The sequence below is a fragment of the Anneissia japonica genome, unplaced genomic scaffold (genome assembly GCF_011630105.1).
Source record: "Anneissia japonica isolate Jap-2015-1 unplaced genomic scaffold, ASM1163010v1 scaffold287992_len753583_cov170, whole genome shotgun sequence".
Classification (NCBI taxonomy): domain Eukaryota; kingdom Metazoa; phylum Echinodermata; class Crinoidea; order Comatulida; family Comatulidae; genus Anneissia; species Anneissia japonica.
Window position 1 is genome coordinate 532,814 of NW_022723469.1, and position 19,942 is coordinate 552,755.

The 19,942-nt window shown below is 33.1% G+C and overlaps 1 protein-coding gene across 3 annotated transcripts; it reads left to right on the forward strand.

Moving 5' to 3' along the window:
- The first annotated feature begins 322 nt into the window (after positions 1 to 322).
- Positions 323 to 18,682, forward strand: LOC117112218 (hydroxymethylglutaryl-CoA synthase 1-like). Of its 3 annotated transcripts, XM_033255294.1 has the most exons (12): positions 326 to 477; positions 4,695 to 4,740; positions 5,127 to 5,201; positions 7,006 to 7,694; positions 9,729 to 10,201; positions 10,946 to 11,071; positions 11,685 to 11,837; positions 12,596 to 12,767; positions 13,414 to 13,584; positions 14,614 to 14,846; positions 15,496 to 15,665; positions 16,265 to 18,682. In XM_033255294.1, the coding sequence occupies exons 5-12, from the start codon at positions 9,757 to 9,759 to the stop codon at positions 16,325 to 16,327; spliced, it is 1,533 nt and encodes a 510-aa protein (XP_033111185.1). In that variant the 5' UTR covers positions 326 to 477; positions 4,695 to 4,740; positions 5,127 to 5,201; positions 7,006 to 7,694; positions 9,729 to 9,756; the 3' UTR covers positions 16,328 to 18,682. The 3 variants fall into 3 exon arrangements, with proteins under 3 accessions (XP_033111184.1, XP_033111185.1, XP_033111186.1); XM_033255293.1 differs by lacking the exons at positions 4,695 to 4,740; positions 5,127 to 5,201; positions 7,006 to 7,694 and having other exon boundaries at positions 323 to 477; XM_033255295.1 differs by lacking the exons at positions 4,695 to 4,740; positions 5,127 to 5,201; positions 7,006 to 7,694 and having other exon boundaries at positions 9,735 to 10,201.
- Positions 18,683 to 19,942: the final 1,260 nt, after the last annotated feature.

Consider the following 19,942-nt stretch of genomic DNA (forward strand, 5'->3'; position numbering starts at 1 on the left):
CCCGAAAAAATCTAATCAGGGGAACATTGTTCATTATAAAGATATTTAATGGGTTAAAATCAAACGTTTTATTGCACAACTGCTCTGCTGGAAGCGTATAAATGCATGTCGTTGCCAAGTTGTTGCTAAAAAAAAAATGTGAATTATAGGGTAACACGCCCGCGCGCGATCCAAAAGCGGGGAACACAAGGTTTGTCGCGTCAAAGGGATCTGTTGCCGAGTGATCTCTATGCTTACCATTATATCTCTATGACCATGCTAGATCGCATCGCCGCTCGAGGCGCTATTTACCATGCACAGAGCTAAGAAAAATCGGAAAGAATCACGTGTGGTAAAATCATCGACGGATTTATTTTATTAATCCGAGTGTGGGAGTCATTATTTTAAGCCTGCCAAATATCGATGATCATCTTATAAAGTAATAAGATACGCAGGGAGAAAACAACAATTTAATCTTTTAATTGTTGGACAATTACGGTGAGTTCCTGCTATTGCAGGAGTCCTATGTTAGTCCTAGCTTACCTAGCCTAGGCGGGATATGACTTCTTCGGCCGCCGACATCTTCGGCTGTGGGAGATTTATATGGAGCGCCAGTTGGGCATTTCCCCACACCGCATGCTGTGGTGGCGTATGCCTAACTTTAAGCGTTTGCTAAACTAAATAATTGCTGTCATGTCGCACAGTAATATTTACGTATTTATTTTAGGTATTGTATGTATATAATAATTGCTTTCATGTACAGTATTATTTACTTATTTATTTCAGGTATGTGGATTTATTTTTAAGTGTCTTAACATTGAAGAATTGTAAAGCTTCAGTATTTTATTTGTTTTTCAGAACAGTATTGTTATTCATTATACAATTTGAAACTGTAGGCCTATTCATTGTACAGTAATTCATATTTCCAGTATAAGTATAAGCTCCAGTATTTTATTTATTAATAGACTACAAAACGCATTTTTTACTGTATTTTTATTCATATTTCGTCAGTTTCCTTTATCCACAAAATAGAATTTCGTCAAATAAAATTTAGAATGATACACATGCACAAACAACGTGTGTTATTTACGAGTGGGAAAAAGAAATCTAGAGTAAATTTGTCAATCATTAGTCAATAAAAATTCTTTAGGAATATCTCTCTATTCTCATGCCCTTAATGTACATACACTTTATATCATTAAAGCCAATCAATTAATTTACTCAATCAAATATTTAATTTATTGGTGATTTAAAATTCAGGTCTTTATATTTACATTACTGAATAGTAAAAAAGTGCACATGTAAAAAATGAGATCTATAATCGATAACAAGCAATAATGTTTACCTTTAACAATTATTATCGTCAAAATTTTTAAAAATCTTGCAAATATGTTGCTTGTGTTAACCATGGTGTAAGTGGCAGCGCAAAGTTTGCCATGTTTAATTCCTTACAATTTTTTTCACAAATTATATAATTTTATCACTGAAATCTTAACACACTGTTAATATTAATTGTTGCGACATATTCTGTGTGTATAGGCCTATCTGTAACAATGTAAGCTTGAGTGTTTCTGAACTTGAGGTTAAAAATTGAATAGATATAATAGCGCTCATTCAACCACTGTATATCAGCGTGACAAACAATAGCACGCATTCAACTTCCAATCGGCAAAGCACTCAAAGGGCGCTCCATACATTTTGGTGTTCGACAGGGCGCGGCCGAAGTTGGCCTAAAGCGCCTAGGCTAGGGCAGGGCAGCCTCCTAGAGTAGGGAAGTGATGCCGTATCGGGTAGCTAACTAGGCTAAGCCTACTTTTTTGCTAGGCTAGACTTAGCCTATTACAGGCGTGTGTAGGCATAGGCCTCAGCTGCAGTATTGCTATGTTATTGGTAAGGATAGGGTTAGGGTGGAGTACTAAAGTGCATTAGCGCCTAGGTTTATTCCTAAGAAATCAGAAGAAGAAAGCCACCCCTGTCAAAAGGGTAGCCGATCATTTCGGTCGCGCTTTGTTTTGGTCGCGCCATATTTCGGTCGCGGTTTAATTTCGAACAAATATATGGAGCGCTGAAAGAGTTGCGAAAACGCAAAATTTAATATACCTAGGCCCTATAATAATTAGTTCGTCAATCAGTTTATCATAGGCCTAAGTATTTTTTTTTTCGTTTTGCTATCTTTCTACTAACAACATTTTATCTTTCTACTACTGTTAACATAATTCTCTTTCTTCCATTTACGGTGATATATTCATGATTGAAACATAATCTTATGATTGAAACAATGGAATTTAGTATGTGCTATTCTTTTTGTTGCGTTTTCATATAGGGCCTACTTTACTTTAATAATTTGGTCAATAAAATGTATCTTTAATTTTAATTGAATTGAATGTTGTTACCATCTGAAATCTATTTCATAATTTAGTTAAAACAATAATCATTACAATAGTTAATCCGATCTTTTTATACATTAAATTTTTTTTTTTTTTTGCAGCTTCTAGAGTTTGGATAAAACATTTCGTACCAAAAGAATTGAGGGAAACACAATTAAAGAAATAAACGAATAATACACACATTATCATTCTTCACTTGAAATCTTTAATTTTCCTTGATGCCCCTGCCCAGTTCATAAATGTGAATATATATATTTTATATATGATTTTATATAAGCATATAGGATACAGTACAGTATACCTAAAAACTATATATCTGTCTCTTATACACATCTAGATGTGTATAAGAGACAATATATAATATTAAATATAATTTATAAATATTTATTTACATTATTTTATAAATAATATCATATCAAAAAACAATACCAAATTTTTAGTACTGTACTGTATTCATTTTATTTGCTGTATTCGTATGTAGTAGGAAGCGTAGGATCTATAACAAAACGAAAATAAAAACTGTCCGATAAAGGAGTTAACATTGTACTGGGAATGCAGCAAACTAGAAAATAACCATTAAATACCATAATATTAATTGAAATTTAGTTTAGTAATAATAGTATTCATCTTATTTGCTTTTAAGTAGCCTATGTTGTTGAAAGACAAACAAAACAAATAAAAAACAGTATGATAAACCGATTGACGAACTTACAATGATAATTACTGTAGGTCTAGTTATATTAAATTTGGCGTTTTCGCAACTCCATATATTTGTTGAAAACAAATCGCGACCGAAATGAAGCGCGACCGAAATGATCTGTATTCGTTAAAAGCCACCCAACAGTTGATCATACAGTACCAACCATTTGTAAGGTGGTGGGGTGCACAATGGGTGGGATATTTGTCTTGATGCTGGTCTACACATGGAGTTATAATTATTTATAACTCCATGGTCTACAGAAGGTTTCTGCTGTGCTTTGAGTTCTTTGTAATTTGTATCAGACCTATTTTATTCTTTTGTGTATTATGAATTAGAAACTGGGTGGAGCCTACGTAGGCATAAACATTTAGTTAGTACGTCTCCAAATGCAAAACATCTTAAGACGGTTCCATATTAGAAAGTCCGAAAAACTAGCAGGACTGTGGCCTAGACTTTCCATCAGTATTATTACAAATAGAGGTATACTGTAGGTACGTGACAAAAAAATTGCAAATTCAAGCAATTCCTTTGCAAATTGAATGTTTTTGACAACTCAAACTTACGGCAATAAATTAACTCACTTCCCGAAGTCGGAAAAGACTGATTTGATGACTAGGTGAAAGAGGAACATGTGAACTACGTCATCACTATTTTCCGCTTACAGGAAAAAATTAAATACGACCTCTGCAGTGAAAACAATAGTGGGCTGTTGCAAAAGTCGAGTCACTGGCAAAAATGATAGCGGTGCCACGATATCACGCTCGCAATTGCTAATAATCACGTATCTATATACTGTAGTAGGCCTAGGCCTAGCTAGCCCTTGGCCTAGCTAGGCCTAGGCTAGTATATGATATATTTTAATTGTGCGTGTATACTTCAATATCTTTCGGCGGAAGTACTGTATAATAATACAGATTGAAATACCCAATCAATAAATAAATAAATTGCTATTAGTAAGTGGGGGTGAGATTTCACACACGAATGAATTAATAATTATAATAATAATAGATGGATTTATACAGCGCAAATAAACGAGGTCTCTATGCGCTAGACAATATTGTAGTCAAGAAAACAAAGAAAAAAGCCAGAAAAAAAAGCAATAAACACCAAGCTAGCACCATTACCGCCAACCAGGGATCTGTGTTTATGACCTCCAGTTAGCATCGGTTAAGTCTTGATCAGGTGCCTCCTAACCTGGACCAAACAACACTAGCTAGCGAGGTGAAACAGAGAATTTGAAAAAAAAAAAAAAAAAATAGTTATACAGAGGCAAATAGAAAAGTTTTGAGTCGCTTCTTGAAGATGTCAATTGACGCAGATTCACGGACTACGATTTGATTGGGTGCTTTTGTTGGGTGATGCATTTGTTACTGATCGCAATGCTAATCTGCTGAACATGCCTAATAGGCCTGCTAAGTAAAATGTTACTTACAAATCGTGAGATCACACTTCCTTGGTTTTGGTCACTCGTACAACAGTGGGCTTGCACTGCCTTGTCGGGGCGTTGAGTTTAAAAAATATCCATTTTTGATTGGATATTGATGATGTCATTCATTAATATGCAGATTAAACGTCAAGTAAAAGGTCACATTTGTTTTGTTTTCATGCATCTTTTATTTATACTGTAGCTGACATCTGAAATTCTCGAATAAAGTCTCCTTTTTTAGCAGTATGGTAAGTTGAACTGTCTAAAGTTTATAACCTAATGTTAGATAAGTAATTTATATTTTGACCAAATATTAAGGAATTTTAACAACTGCCATTGTAGCCAAGTCTACTATACATACATTTATTATCGCTGGGTAATGGCGTCTGATGATCGTCTATATACCATAATTCTTGATAGAACCGTGATAGAACTTTCCAGCCACTAGAACAACAAATAATACCATTTGTCACTTTTTGTGGCTACATAATTTTATGGAATTTGTTATAACAAATATGAATTTTGGGTGTCTTTTGATCAACACTAAACATTCTGATGAATGTCTAGAATGACGTCATTGTCCTGTTGCTTCATAACTTTATGTTTTTACAGTTAAGTTCTTTACATTTTCTAGAATACTACTGTACTGTTTTGCAATTGACTCATCTGGCAAAAATAAGACTTTGTGAATTAAGATATTGTCATTTTGGTAGGTATAGATTTTGTTTCCAGTATTTTTAAAATAAATTAAAAAATTATTTTAATAATGCATTTCATCATCACAATATCAATATTATTTTTATACTGTTATTGTTATTATAATTATGATTATTATTATTATTATTATTTTATAATTATTGTTTCTGTTGTTATTGTTATTTTATTATTATATTTATTATTGTTTTTATTATTTTATAATTATTGTTTTTGTTGTTATTGTTATTTTATTATTATTGTATTTATTATTTGTTATAAATTATTTATTATTATAATTATTATATTATTATTATTATAATTTTGTTGTTATTGTTGTTTTATTATTATATTTATTATTGTTTTTGTTATTTTATAATTATTGTATTTATTATTTGTTATTAATTATTTATTATTATAATTATCATATTATTATTATTATTATAATTACTGGGCCTGTTTCTGCTGAAGAATGCCAAAAAAAAAAGTTTAAAAAAAAACGGTTCAAATAACTGTTTATAAACAAAAACTAGGTTGTAACCAATTTTCGACTACAAGAAAAACGGTTTTTAAATGTGTTGTCGTTGTTGTGATGACATCATTTTATCCCAGAATGCCGCCTTCCATCACGTACAGTAGGGAGGATCGTGCATGTCACGATCCCCCAGAATATTATCTAACACGTCATAATATGGACAAGTTATTCTGTCTCTACCAGACCTACTATTATGGTCCTTAGCCAATGTGTAGGCCCGTTGCAACCGCTTCAATTTATTGGTGACTTGCACTGATGTCAGTTTAACTCCGAATTCTTCTTGTACTTTCTTTACGATGTTCTTGTATATGTGGGTATCTCTTTTGCTGTCCTTTAGCCTGCCTCCCACCTTTTCCTCTCCCCACAAAGTTATCACAAATTTGGTAATTTCTTTGTTCCACATAATTTTCTTCAGTATGTTTTACTTCGCACGAATCTCTGCAAGTTGTGTCGGTTGTGGTTCGTGCTTCAACATTTCACACAGCGAGGTCAAATCGCGACTGCTATTTAGTTGCAGCTGAAAACCCATAAAAAACATTTTTTTTTTCATTCGCACACGGAATGAATTGCGTGTTTTCGAACTGTTTTTTTCGATCAGAAAAAAACGTTTTTTTGTCAGTGGTACCACTTCTACAGGCAGAAAAAAAAACGTTTTTATTAAAAACCGTTTTAAAAAACGTTTTTTCTTGCAAGCAGAAACAGGCCCACTGTTGTTGTTATTGTTATTTTAAGCTGAGATAAGCTTTATTGGTCTATTCACATATAAAAATATATAAACAGAAATGTTTCTTGAATCTGTCATAAACACGTCAACACCAAGAAACATCAAATTACAAAAGCAAAGAAGTTGTAACGCATCTACTCATTACATAATTATAAATATCATATATAAAAATATTTTAAATATTAAATATTAATTAAAATTAAAGTAATTACAAAAAATTAATTTACAACAAATTTAATTAAATATTAATTAAAATTATAATTATTTTACAAAAAATTTTATTTACAATAATTTGAAAAGAATTCAATATCAAAAATATCAATTGCAGTTCAAATATATATAAAAAATATAAAAATTGCACAAGAATACAAAACTCTAACAATTATTATTATTATTATTATATATGTTATTTATTATTAATTATTATTAATTACAGGTATATATGTTATTTATTATTAATTATTTATTATTATTATTATTATTGTTATTTATTATTACTATTATTATTATTTTTATTATTATTTCTAATTTATTTTTATGATTTTTTTCTTATTTTCGCAGATATTCTTATAATGCCGGGGAAGAAGAAGTGCAAGTTTATGCATTCAGTACCACCAGGCAAATTACGTCTCTTGCTCGAAGAACGGTATAAAGAGATCCCTGTAGATGCTGAAGACTTGCTAAATGGTCATGTGGTCTTAAGGTTCTTGCAGGAGTCAAAATGTTATGCATCAACCAGAAGGTTTTTTGATGACCACATGGGCTTGAAGATTGCATTGCATAAAATTCATGTACTTGTAAATCGAACAATAAAGAAGTACAAGCATATAAGCAGAGAGAAGGAAGTTTCAAAGTTAGTCGCTGTATGCGATGAGAAGTAAAGACACGAGAAAGAAAAACAAGAACAGGACACGTCAGCAGAGCTGTCAGTTAGCCGAGAGTTGACGGAAACAACTCCACATATTGTAACACCATCTACGTCTGTATTTGGTTCATCTAGCACAGTACAAACTGAATCAACTTCTACTATTGCAGTTACAACACTATCTTCACCTTTGTCTGTTACAATGAGATGACTGAAGCGAAGAGGAGTGCTGACTCCAGTTATCCTACAACTTCAACATCCAAAATGACACTTTGAGAGAGCGATATAGTTGCCTTCAAAAGAAGTATACGGAATTGAAGGCGAAGAATTCAAAAAGAAGGAAAGCATCTGTGAATAGGACCGATGCTGCTCTGCAGCCATTTTGGTAAAATATTACACTATTTTGTATAATGATGTAAATAGAATCAAAGAACAGAACCTAAACTTATTCCTTAAATAAATAGAGCTCGAAATATATTTTTTTGAATTTCTTACTCACACTATGACCATATACTGTATAGGCACATCATGACTATATATGGGCATACAACAGATGAATGGCCTGGAGGAACACATTTTTTTACATTGGACATTTTCAGTGGGTGGGTGGTGCCTAGGGTGCAAGCTATTTATAGCGGTAGGGCTTACACCCTGAGCACCCCATAGATACACACGGTAGCTAAAAGCTGAGGCTTAACTTGTATATTACAAATTTGTCACAATACATTTAAAATATATTATTGACCAGGTGCATGACTACAAATGATGTGGGCTGAAGTCCAACACATCGTCTTGCATTTGAGAAAGCTTTTGGAAAACTGAAATAATGGTGCTTAGATTAATTGTTAAGCCGGTTTGAACACCATGCATGAAACACAGTTTTGTTGGTGTAAAAGAGCAGATGAACCAAATGCATTCTCAATATGTCATCCAGCGTCTGTAAAAAAAATTATTGAAATATTATTAAAAAAACTAAAAATTTATGATTATTTAGTGATTCGGATTAGTGAAAAATGTCAACAAGAATTGTATAATGCTTGCAACCAAATTTTAGCAAAAATAAATACTTACAAAATTCAACCGACTAAATTTGTTTTTTTAAACCTTTTCCATGTCGTTATATCCATCAAAATGGTAGACGTCCAGTCAGTTTAATATTTTTTTTATACATACAGTACTATCCTAGACCTGCCCCAGGCCTATTCAGATTCCATCCCTACAGATTGTAAACAGTGTCAATTTACTAATTATACGTCATTATCATATGTAGAAGCGGTTGGTGCATCGATTATGGCTTGGACTCCAAACCTTGAGGTCAGGGGTTCTAAAAAACTATTGCTTTGCAAGTCGCTTGTGTCCTTGGGCAAAGCACTTTATCTACGTTTGTCTCTCTCTACCCAGGAGTATAAATGGGTACCTGGTAGGATTTTGTGGCATTGAATGTTCTAGTTTCGTGCGCTAAAGAAGTAGCGAACGACTAGGGATACTCCCCAGGGAGCAGAGAAGGTTACAGTACTCGGTTTGCCATTGTACGTTATCCAGTGACTAGGGGTAATAACGCTCGCGCCTTTGATCATATTCAATTTGGAATTGGCGCCTTATACAGTAAATGTTTGGGTATTATAATGGTTTTTTTTTTTTTTTTACATAATAAGGCTCTAAAATATATTGTTTATTAAATAATTATGTCTGAAATTTCTGGATCTGTAGCAAAATTAATATAATTATTATACCGTATAGCCAGACCCTTAAAAAAAAGGCCTTTGATGGGCTATATCGTCTGCGCAAAAAGTAGACCTCGAAATCCATCTGCACATTTCAGGGGTCCCAAGTCGCTGTAACAGTTCATTCAAATCACACTCATTTTTAATCTGCTTATAATCAGATAATCAGCTCTCTTCATAATGTATATATGCAATAGGTTTTGTTTTTTGTTGGCAAGTAGCCAATTATTACCTAACAAATGTGGTTATGTATCCACCCTGTCTGGCTGTTAGCAAGATTATGCAAAAAAATATTAAGAAATGGATCATCATAAAACTTAGCGAAATAGTACATAGTAATCTAAGAAAGAGATGATTTACTTTTGGAAAGGAAATGTCAAAGGGCAAGGTCATGGAAATTTGATTTGTTTTGTTCCATGAACTTACCCTGACGCATAAAATAAAATAATGGAATCGCCAGTACAAGACCTGTGTATTGTTCACTATCCAAACACAGGGCAGAGGTATGCACACTCTATGGAGTGTCAGCACTAATTATAAATATTAGTATTCCCTTATATTTTTTTTCCAAGTTTTGATTGTTATTATTATTATTCTTTTTACTTTATTATTTTTTATTTATTAGTTGGTTTTTGAACAAAAAAAAAAATTGTGGAATAAAGATTGATTGATTAGCATTAACTTTTTTTTTGTAGTTTCAGTTCTTTCTCGGTGGAAAAAGTAATGCCATACAACAAAGAGATGTCAGACACACGCTGGCCAAAAGATGTAGGAATCATTGCAATGGAAGTGTACTTCCCCTCGCAGTACGTAGACCAAGAGGATCTAGAAATTTGTGATGGTGTGTCTAAAGGGAAATACACGATCGGGCTAGGCCAGGCCAAGATGGGTTTTTGTACCGACAGAGAAGACATTAATTCCCTTTGTCTAACTGTTGTCCAGCGTCTGATGGAGAGAAATCAGTTGTCGTATGACTCTATAGGCAGGCTAGAAGTCGGCACAGAGACAATTATTGATAAGTCGAAAAGTGTAAAAACTGTTTTAATGCAATTGTTTCAAGATTCAGGTAACACTAGCATTGAAGGAGTGGACACAGTGAACGCATGTTTTGGTGGTACATCTGCCCTCTTTAATGCAGTCAATTGGATTGAATCCAGTTCATGGGATGGTTAGTATGATATATTCCTATAATTCTATATTTGATACAGGACTTATAAAAACCTTAAAGGCCTGTTTACACTATGACGATAACGATCAACGATAAGAAGCTAAAAAGCAGTTGTTAGTATAGAAAATAAAAGAAAGAAAGAAAGAGAGGTTTTCACACTAGCACGATTCGATAATGATTTATCGTGTATGCGATAACAAAATATTTTCACGTATTAAATCAAATGACGTCATAATCATAGGAAAATGATATACATGTAAAATTGTCTTTACTATGAAGGGTCAACCTCTATAATTATGTTGTTAACGTTAAAAAATAAAATAGGCGAGTCGAATGGCTGAGCAGTTAGCAGGGGCGCCGCAACCTACAGGCGTATCAGTGTGCCATTCTGGTTTGAACGGCACACTCGCCTATGGTTCTGGTAGTAGAACAAGTATTTTCAGATAAGGACTATATAAACCATAGGCCCAGTGTACTCTTTGGCTGGTGTGCACTATAAAGTACCCAGTTCATCATTTGAGACGAGTACGGGGATACCCCGGTGTTCTGGTACTAACGACCCCTGTTGTGGACAACGAGAGTTGCACCAGGTGACCAGGTAGCAAGACACGAAGGGACCTGCTTGTCCACATATACTAGTCCATTGGCTAAAAGCATTTTATCTGGTTATCACGGTATCAGTACTGTATTATTAATTATTTTCCTCTAAATCCCATCAATTTGTTGTGGCGTGTTGTCTTGTAGGTCGGTATGCAGTGGTGGTTACTGGGGACATAGCTGTATATGCCAAAGGAAATGCAAGACCCACAGGCGGTGGAGGCGCTCTAGCTATGCTACTCGGTCCAAATGCACCGCTTGTTTTTGAAAGAGGTGAGGGAATTTTGTAATCTCGTGTGGTTATATTATTAAAACTAGCATATACCGTGCCGCACGGTGTTTTAAATGAGTAAGGATACATAACATGTATATAGTTAAATGTTATGTGAAGTTAGGAAGGAAATCATTATGGACGTTAGGGTTACCTTGTCATTGTTTTTCTAAAGGTCCTCTTTGCAGATAATATTTTGAATGTCTGCTGAATAATACTTGTGAGGTATTATTGTCCACTTTGACAGATAGAGGCCTACATTGGAGTAACCTCTTGTATAATAATAATAATATCATATATAATATGGAGTTGTTCCTTTGTCATCAGTGATAAGTTCCATAATAAGTGCTATAGAATGAAAATCAATTATTTTCAAAAATGTTCAATAAAATCTGAAAAAAGTTACACAGTAGAATACATAGAGTTCAAAATATATATCATGAAAAATCAAGTAAATCATTATATAGATATGTAAATTACGTAAGTCATCAATGAAATCTTTGGCCGAAAGTAGACCATTTTAAATATCAACAGGTCAGTTGCTGATTAGTGAATTTTATGTCGACAATATTTCAAAGTTAAAAATATTGTTGATACTATTGTTTTTTTTTTCAGGTTTACGTGCTATCCATATGCAACATGCTTACGACTTCTTCAAACCAAATTTATCATCTGAATATCCGGTTGTAGATGGAAAGCTCTCCGTGCAATGTTATCTTGACGCTCTAGACAAATGCTACAAGCGTTATTGCGATAAAGTACTTAGAAGTAAGTTAACAGAATTGTCTGGGATCGAATCTCAGGTTGGTCATTAGTGTTTTTGGGCGATGCCTCTTTATCCACTTTTTCTCTCTCTTCCAAGGAGGGGGTACCTGATCTTAGGTACAATTGTCGATTATTTGCTGCAACGTTATAGATAATACACCCCAGGTATATGTTACATAGTATCTAGTGGCTAATGTAATGATGTGAAGCACAGGCAGATAATAGTGCATACATACTGTGTTCTATAAAACTAACATATTATTAACATTGTTGTTATAAACAAAATTATATTATTTTAACTATCAATATATTTTAATCATGGCAAGTCAATCCAGTGACTATCTCAGATTTTGCTGAAAATTTAAAATATTTTTAAAAATTTTGAAATAAGTTTTTATTGAATGTAATGATGTGAAGCACAGGCAGGTAATAGTGAATACTGTGTTCTATAAAACTAAAATATTATTAACATCAATAACATCAATATATTTTAATCATGGCAAGTCAAACAGGTGACTATCTCAGATTTTGCTGAAAATTTAACTAAAATATTTTTAAAATTTCTGAAATAAGCTTTATTAATATTTATTAAGGGTTGTAATGCTACATTTTGTGCCATTTCCCTGCACAAAAAGAAAAAAAAAATCGCTATGATGATTTTTGAAAACAAACTAAAGGCCATAATTCCATTTTTAAGCATAATAGAACAATTTTAGCCTGCATTGAATTAAATTGTTTTTTTTTCTTCATCCTCTCTTCAGATGGTTTGGAAGATGTTGTTTCATTAGAACACTTTGATTATATATGTTTCCACACTCCATTTTGCAAACTGGTCCAAAAGTCTGTAGGAAGATTGATGTTGAATGACTTTTTACAAGAGTCGAATCCAGACACTGATGAGGGTTGTCGATATGCTGGCCTCGATGCATTCAGGTATTTTTACCATTGCACAGGGTTCTGTAAATTCCCAATAAACATGTGACAATGAATATTCCACAAGAATATCAGTGGCTGGCAGATCCAGGAATTCGAAATAGAGGGAGACCAAGGAGGGACTTCCACAAATGGACAGTCTATACCACCTCAGCCCCACCATGGCACCATAATTAAGAAAAATTATGATTATGGGTCATCTATGTCACATATATCACTCTTGAATTTTCTTTATACCAATATTTAGCATGTACATATTATTTGGCCTATTTTGGGCCTATTTTAGCACAGTTGGTTAAAATTTATTATAAGCAACCTGTGTATTCATTAAACCACATGTTCACTGGTCCTTTTCCATTATGCTCTTTCTTTGGAATATAGGAAATGGCACACGGAGCTTTGTTTTAGCTGCCCAAATTTCTGACTGTTGGTCATTTATTGTGTGACATCCAATCATTGAAGTGGAGACCTGGATGTTTTTTTTTTACTTTTAAAAATTGACATAGCATGATCAGATGATACTACCATATATTTAGTGCCTCCCTATTTTGCACACATCTGCTGTATAGTGTTTGCTGCCACCAACTCTTCTCAGTTTCTCCAAGATGGACATTTTCCAATTTGTGATTTTTTTTTTTTTTTTTAGAGGTATAAAGCTTGAGGATACATTCCATAATAAGGAAGTTGAGAAGGCCTGTGTCAAGTGCAGTAAAGAGCAATTTGAGAAGAAAACCAAACCATCACTACTTCTAGCAAATAACGTAGGAAATATGTACACACCTTCACTGTATGGTGGGTTAGCATCGGTCATAGCAAGGTAACTAATTGTTCACACACAAATTATATACAGTGGCGTATCTAGGTAGGGCGTGGAGCCCATTCCCTCCCTCTTCCTAAAAAAAAATAAAGCTTTCCCTCTTTCCCCAAAGAAAATGTCCAAATCAAAAATTATCAACCTGAAGTAGTTAAAAACCAACTTATTCTGCGACCTAGCACCCCTAACTTAATCATCGAGCCCCCCCCCCATTCCAAGACTCCTAAGCATGCCACTGATTATATGGTGGTCTGATCAATGGATCAGGACTAGTGGTATAGCTTGGTGGTTGGTTGCCTGCCCTCCATTCCCAAGATCCTGGGTTCAAAGCTTGTAAAAAGGCAAGATGTATTTTTCTCAACATCTCCGCCTTATATGGTCCCAAGATATTGTGGTGTAAAAAAAAATACAATGGTGATAATGAGGACAATAGCAATGATGATAACTATAATTATGATTGCAGCAGCAATGAAGATGCCTGAAGTTGTTAAATAGCAATGACAAAAACAAAGATTTTTTTTTTAATTTTAATTTTTTTTTTAAATTCTTACAGCATCTTTCCGATTCTTCCTTTAAATTGATTATGGAAAACTTAGATCTTCTGATTTTGCATTTCTGGCTAATAAAATTCTCTTTTGGAAACCAAACCACTGGTTTATATACTGTAACAAACATAAAAAAAAACAATGTTTTTGCATAATAATTAACAGCTAACAAAATCACTAAAAACAAAATACTAGTTCAAATAAGTTTCATCAGGTTTCTGTGATTTATGAACATACTTTAGTATAAATTCTTGCAAGTAAAACCAATCAATATATGTACTGTTAATGGGAATGACCCACAACACCCAGAATCACCCACAACACTGGGAATCGTCAACAACTAGCAAACCAGTCATTGATGAAGATCCGTTGATACTTGATTCAACGTCATGATACGGATCGAAACATCAAAGACAGTACATATATTTATTGGTTTACTGACAAGAATTTATTTCATGTTCAAACAAAACTGTATTTCTTTTTTCAGTGCTTCATTGGCTGACCTAGTGAACAAACGAATCGGCTTGTTTTCGTATGGGTCGGGGCTAGCAGCATCCATGTTCTCACTTAGGGTTAGCTCAGATGCCTCTGTAGGCTCCAGGCTGTACAAGTTGAAAGCTAGCCTAGATGATCTCAATAAAAGGCTAGACCAAAGGAAGTGCGTTAGTGCAAAAGAGTTCACAGCGTTAATGGATCACAGGGAACGCACACACCATTTATGTAAGTCATCACATGCTGTCACAACCGGACTTTTTCTGATGACCGAAGACAACTCCACTCTCTAAGCCTCATAAAGAGAATTGGTTTATAAAGCAGTCTTCCATCCTCTATGTCGCGAGTGTACTTGCTGTTGGACTTAGATAAAATTTGACATACAGATTGTTAATTAATGGAAAACACAACAATTTTGCATTTAAAATAAGATAGACTTACAAATTATTCAAGTTAGGCAAAGTTGCCAAGTTTTACTGTATATATATATTTGTTTTATGGTGATGCTTGTAATATAACTATTCAACTTTAATTTTATACTTTTATCTTGAAGTTACATTATATTTCTTCTTATGTTTACTAAATTTCCAATATTGTAAATGTTTTGCTTTGATAATCTTAATCACACTTTTTTTATATTTATTAGCTATACTGTTTTTTTACATACATTTATCAATATCGATGTACCCTGTACTTTGTATTTTACATAAATAAATACACGTACAAACAATAAGTCTATTGTAAAAAGCATAGTTAATAGATTCAAATATTTAATGACTGTTATGTTATTGAGTGGATAGGTGTGTATAGAGTAGTTCTACATTTTTGCATAAAAAATAAGAATAACAACTTTAACTACTTCTAAATAACATTACAGGCGACTATACACCACAGGGATCTATAGAAGACCTCTTCCCCGGAACTTACTACCTAACTCAAGTGGACCATATGCACCGGAGGCAGTATCAGCGAAAGCCCCTTGTTGATTTTGAGCAGACACCATCACCTGAGTGCAACACATACCTCCTGTCCTCTCCCCCTTCTAAAGTAAGTATTTCTTTTGCATGCATTCCCATAATAAAGAAAAAAAAAAACACAACAAAAACAATAATGGTAATAGTGATGATGATGACAATGATGATGGAGACAGTGATAAAAGATGGTTGCAAGCAGGAGCTGCAATAAGAAACATCAATATCAACAAAAATAAATTTAACAATTCCAATTACTACACTGTTTACATTCATCATTACAATTTTATTTTTAATTTCTCTGCTGTTTCAGATATTTTTGAATAAACTTTGTTTGCTAAATGAAAATAAAATTGTATTTTTATTTGTTTTGCTGCCCTCTGGTGATCTAAAAAAAAATTAGTATGCAAAACAAAGTATAAAAGAGTCTTGCCTTTTTATATAGGAATTTCTTTTTTTCACTTCTTCCATTGTTAATCTTTACTAACGTGCGACATATAGCCACAAGGAATTTATCCAATCCCATTTTAGATTATTATACGTGAAAAAGAAAAGACTTATCCATCAATGTCCAGAGAAATCTAGATTTTAATTAAAGTTTATATTAAAGTAGCTGAGACTGCCTGTTGTTGTGATTAATATAATTAAAGTTATTCTTGTGTTTTTTTTCTCCAGAAGCCTGTGCGAAACCACATCAAAAACACAATGGTAAGCGTTGTCAACGAGGTAGTAAATTAACAGCAATATGCAAATTTTATCAGTGATATATCAATGGATTCCCGCTTCCCCATACTTAAATAAACATTACAGAAATATACAATTATTGAAGTGGAGTTGAATAGCTTGTCAACGAGGTAGTAAATTATGCAATATGCAAATATTGTTTAATCAGTGGTATGTTAATGAGTTTTTGGTTCCCCTCACCCTTACTGTAATACACATTACAGAAATATACTATTGTTGAAGTGGAGTTGAATTATTGGGAGTTTAAAGTTGAAAATTGCTTGGTGGTTGAGATGCTTGCCTTCCAATCCCAGGCTCCTGGGTTCAATTCCTTCATTGATCAGGATATTTTCTCACAACCAAGAACAGCTTCACTCCCTAAGTCTCATAATGAGACTGATATGAGTGTATGAAGAGCATCTTGTGTTTATGTTTGTCTTGTGGATATGCCACCTAGAAAAGTCTTTAAATCAGCGGAAATTCCCATGTATTAACCATTTTAATATATGTTGGACTGAAAATATAAATTATCATATTGTCGCCACTTATTATCTGTTATTAACAATTTTTCCATCAATTATTAGATTTTCACCTAGATTTAATACAAAGATATAATAATGTCATTTTTGATTGACAAGAGCCTCTTTTTTGCTAGAATATGTCACATATACTTGGCCTTTAGGGTAAACAATTAATATAACAAAAAATAAAAAAAATAATTATGTTGTAGCTGTTGTTGTTCAATCATTGCGAAGGGTTTGTCTCTTTCAAATCAAAGCACTAATGATTTATGTTGCTTCTTGAAGATGGCAGGAAGGGGTTATATTTATTTAATTATTCTGAACGATTCTAACATTAGCATTTTGACATAAAGCGGTTTCGTATTGAAGTGATATTCTCTAATCACACCTGGCGAGGAAATTACTGTGTACAATTAGACCGTGGCCAAACAATGAGACGATAATTCATTTCTTTCATTTGGCTTTCCATGCATTATTACTGCACATGCAATTATTTGATTATGCAACTGAATAATATTTTTTTGTTATTTCTTGATGTTATACTCTTAATAATTTTGTATATTGTGTTTTTATGTATTAATTAATTTTTTTGCAGGGTTACATATTTAAAGCATTTTTCTTGCTTATTTTGTAACCTATTCCTATATCTACTACCTTTGTATTTCTTTTGGTGATAATTGTACTTTTTGATATTGGAATAAAAATTATTGGAATTGAATTGAATTAAATAATTAAAGATGATTTGTGTTGAGACAAAAATTTAAAATCAATATTTGAATTGCTTTAATTTTTATATTTATGAATCGAAAAAAATGTAAAAGAAAAGAAGAAAAAAGGGTGACCACAGTACTTCAAAACAAGGAAATTTTAGATTTAAATTCCATTTCAATTAAATTCAAATATTTGAAATTGGTCAAAAAAGGAAATTTTGTCTTTAATCTTTGTGTACCAGTGTCTTGGGCAAGCATTTCTAAACAAAATTGCTTAACTCAAACGACGCTTGGCCGCCTACCCAGATATTTCTCTAGATCTGCTCCTGATGTTCCTATTATAGTATTATAAGTCTGTTACATAGCGAAATATAATTTGTCTCGTTAAAAAATGGTAACATAATTTGATCATTTTAATATGCAATTACATTTTTAAATTGATTTTTTAAAGGTGTTTTTTGGTTTAGCTAGACAGTATATTTTAATCTTAAAGGTTTTGCAAGTATTTATAAAAGATTTCCATATTTCTTTAATTTTGGTTGAAATATGAATTAATAAATTAAAAAAAATGTGAGATAAAATCCGAGATAACTATATAAGAAATTAATTTTTTTAAATTGTATTCTCTTCCAGTTAATTTTAATTAGATTTTTTATATAAAATATAACATGTACACAAATATCATTGGTAAAGCTGTTATACTTTACCCCAATCATGTCAGTGATGGGATTCAGAGGTGGGAGGGGGATGGTGGCATTCGCCCTGGGGCCCCTTATTTGTTCAAAACTATAAAATGGAGAAAAAAATAATTATATTAAAGTATAAGTCTGATAGTACAATTTCTGGCCATTTAGAGGTGCTGTAATCTAAGTTTTTTTACATCAGCCCCAACCATGATTGGGCTGAAGTTGTCTATACACTCTATCTATGAAGTACATCCCTGTGCCCCCTCAATTTCAAATTCCTGGATCCACCATTGCATGTGAGGAATTTTTAGACCAGAAATAACAAATGAAAGCAAGATATTTTATTGACATAATATAAAATAGGATATGGCTATTAATATTACTATTATGATGAATCAAGTGGTGCTAAAATGTAGTCATTCGATATTGAAAATATATCTTCCGTCAGATAAATTCATGGTATGTTGTTTATTTCCTCAAAATATAGTCTTCCATAGCTTAGCATGCTCAGTGTGTATTGTAACAATAAAATCTACATCCCACATAATCCACTATGCACAGTCTACATACTGTACTGCATAATATATTTAAGCATACCATACAAGATTGAAACACGAACTGACGTCAGAGGCCGTTATTGATTCGTATTTACGTATGAAAATTGTAACATCCTCAGGGAGCCTATGTTCAATTGGCCGTCATGTACTGTTCACACTAAACAATAAATCAGGAGTTGGAAAGAACCCCTTCATAGTGAATGACGTGGGTTAAAGATTAAAAAGAAGGGTGAAAATAATGAGAATGGACCATGATAAAGGAGAACGAGAATGAGTATGAAGATGATGATGGACATAATGATATTGAAAATGAATTGAGGATGAAGGAGAGGGTGGGGATTATGTGTATGATTACAGTGCAGATAAGGATTGGGATTATGGTAATGACAATGAAGATGAGATGATGGTAAAGATGCTTAGAAGGAAGATGATTTGGAGGGTGATAATGCAGATAGAGATTAGGGTTCAGATGAACATGAGGATTATGTTGAAGATGACTACTGACTTTACCACGATGATAATGCAGATAATGACTATAATGATTAGCATGACAGAGTAAACATGATTAGGATGATGGTAAGGATTATAGTGATGATGACAATGCAGATTGACATTAAGATTATTAGAATGATGACAATTATTAAAATGACTAGGATCATGAGAATGATGATAATGCAAATAAGGATTAGAATGTTGAAGAAGACGTGGGAGAACCTGAAGATGATTTGGAGGAATAAGGATGATAATGCAGATATGGTTAGGATGATGAAAATGACAATGACGACGAGGGTGACATTGAAGACGATTTCGACTACTGATGATAATGCAGATTAGAATGATGAAAATAACAGTGAAGACAATTTGGAGGAACACTGACGATAATGCTGATAAGTATTAGAATGACATTGAAGACCAGGATGATACTGAAGAGGATTTGGAGGAATACGGATTATAATGCAGATTCTCAAACAAGAAATTAGGATGAATGACGATGAAGAAGATGATATGATACCGGAGATGATAAGAAGAAAGACGAGGATTATGTATGTAGAATCATTTAGATAATCCTACATGTGAGCCAGTGAAGATGCGTGTATGTGCAGTGGCTATATAGGAGATTTGGAATAGTGAAACCTGATGAGGGCGCGAAGGTTGG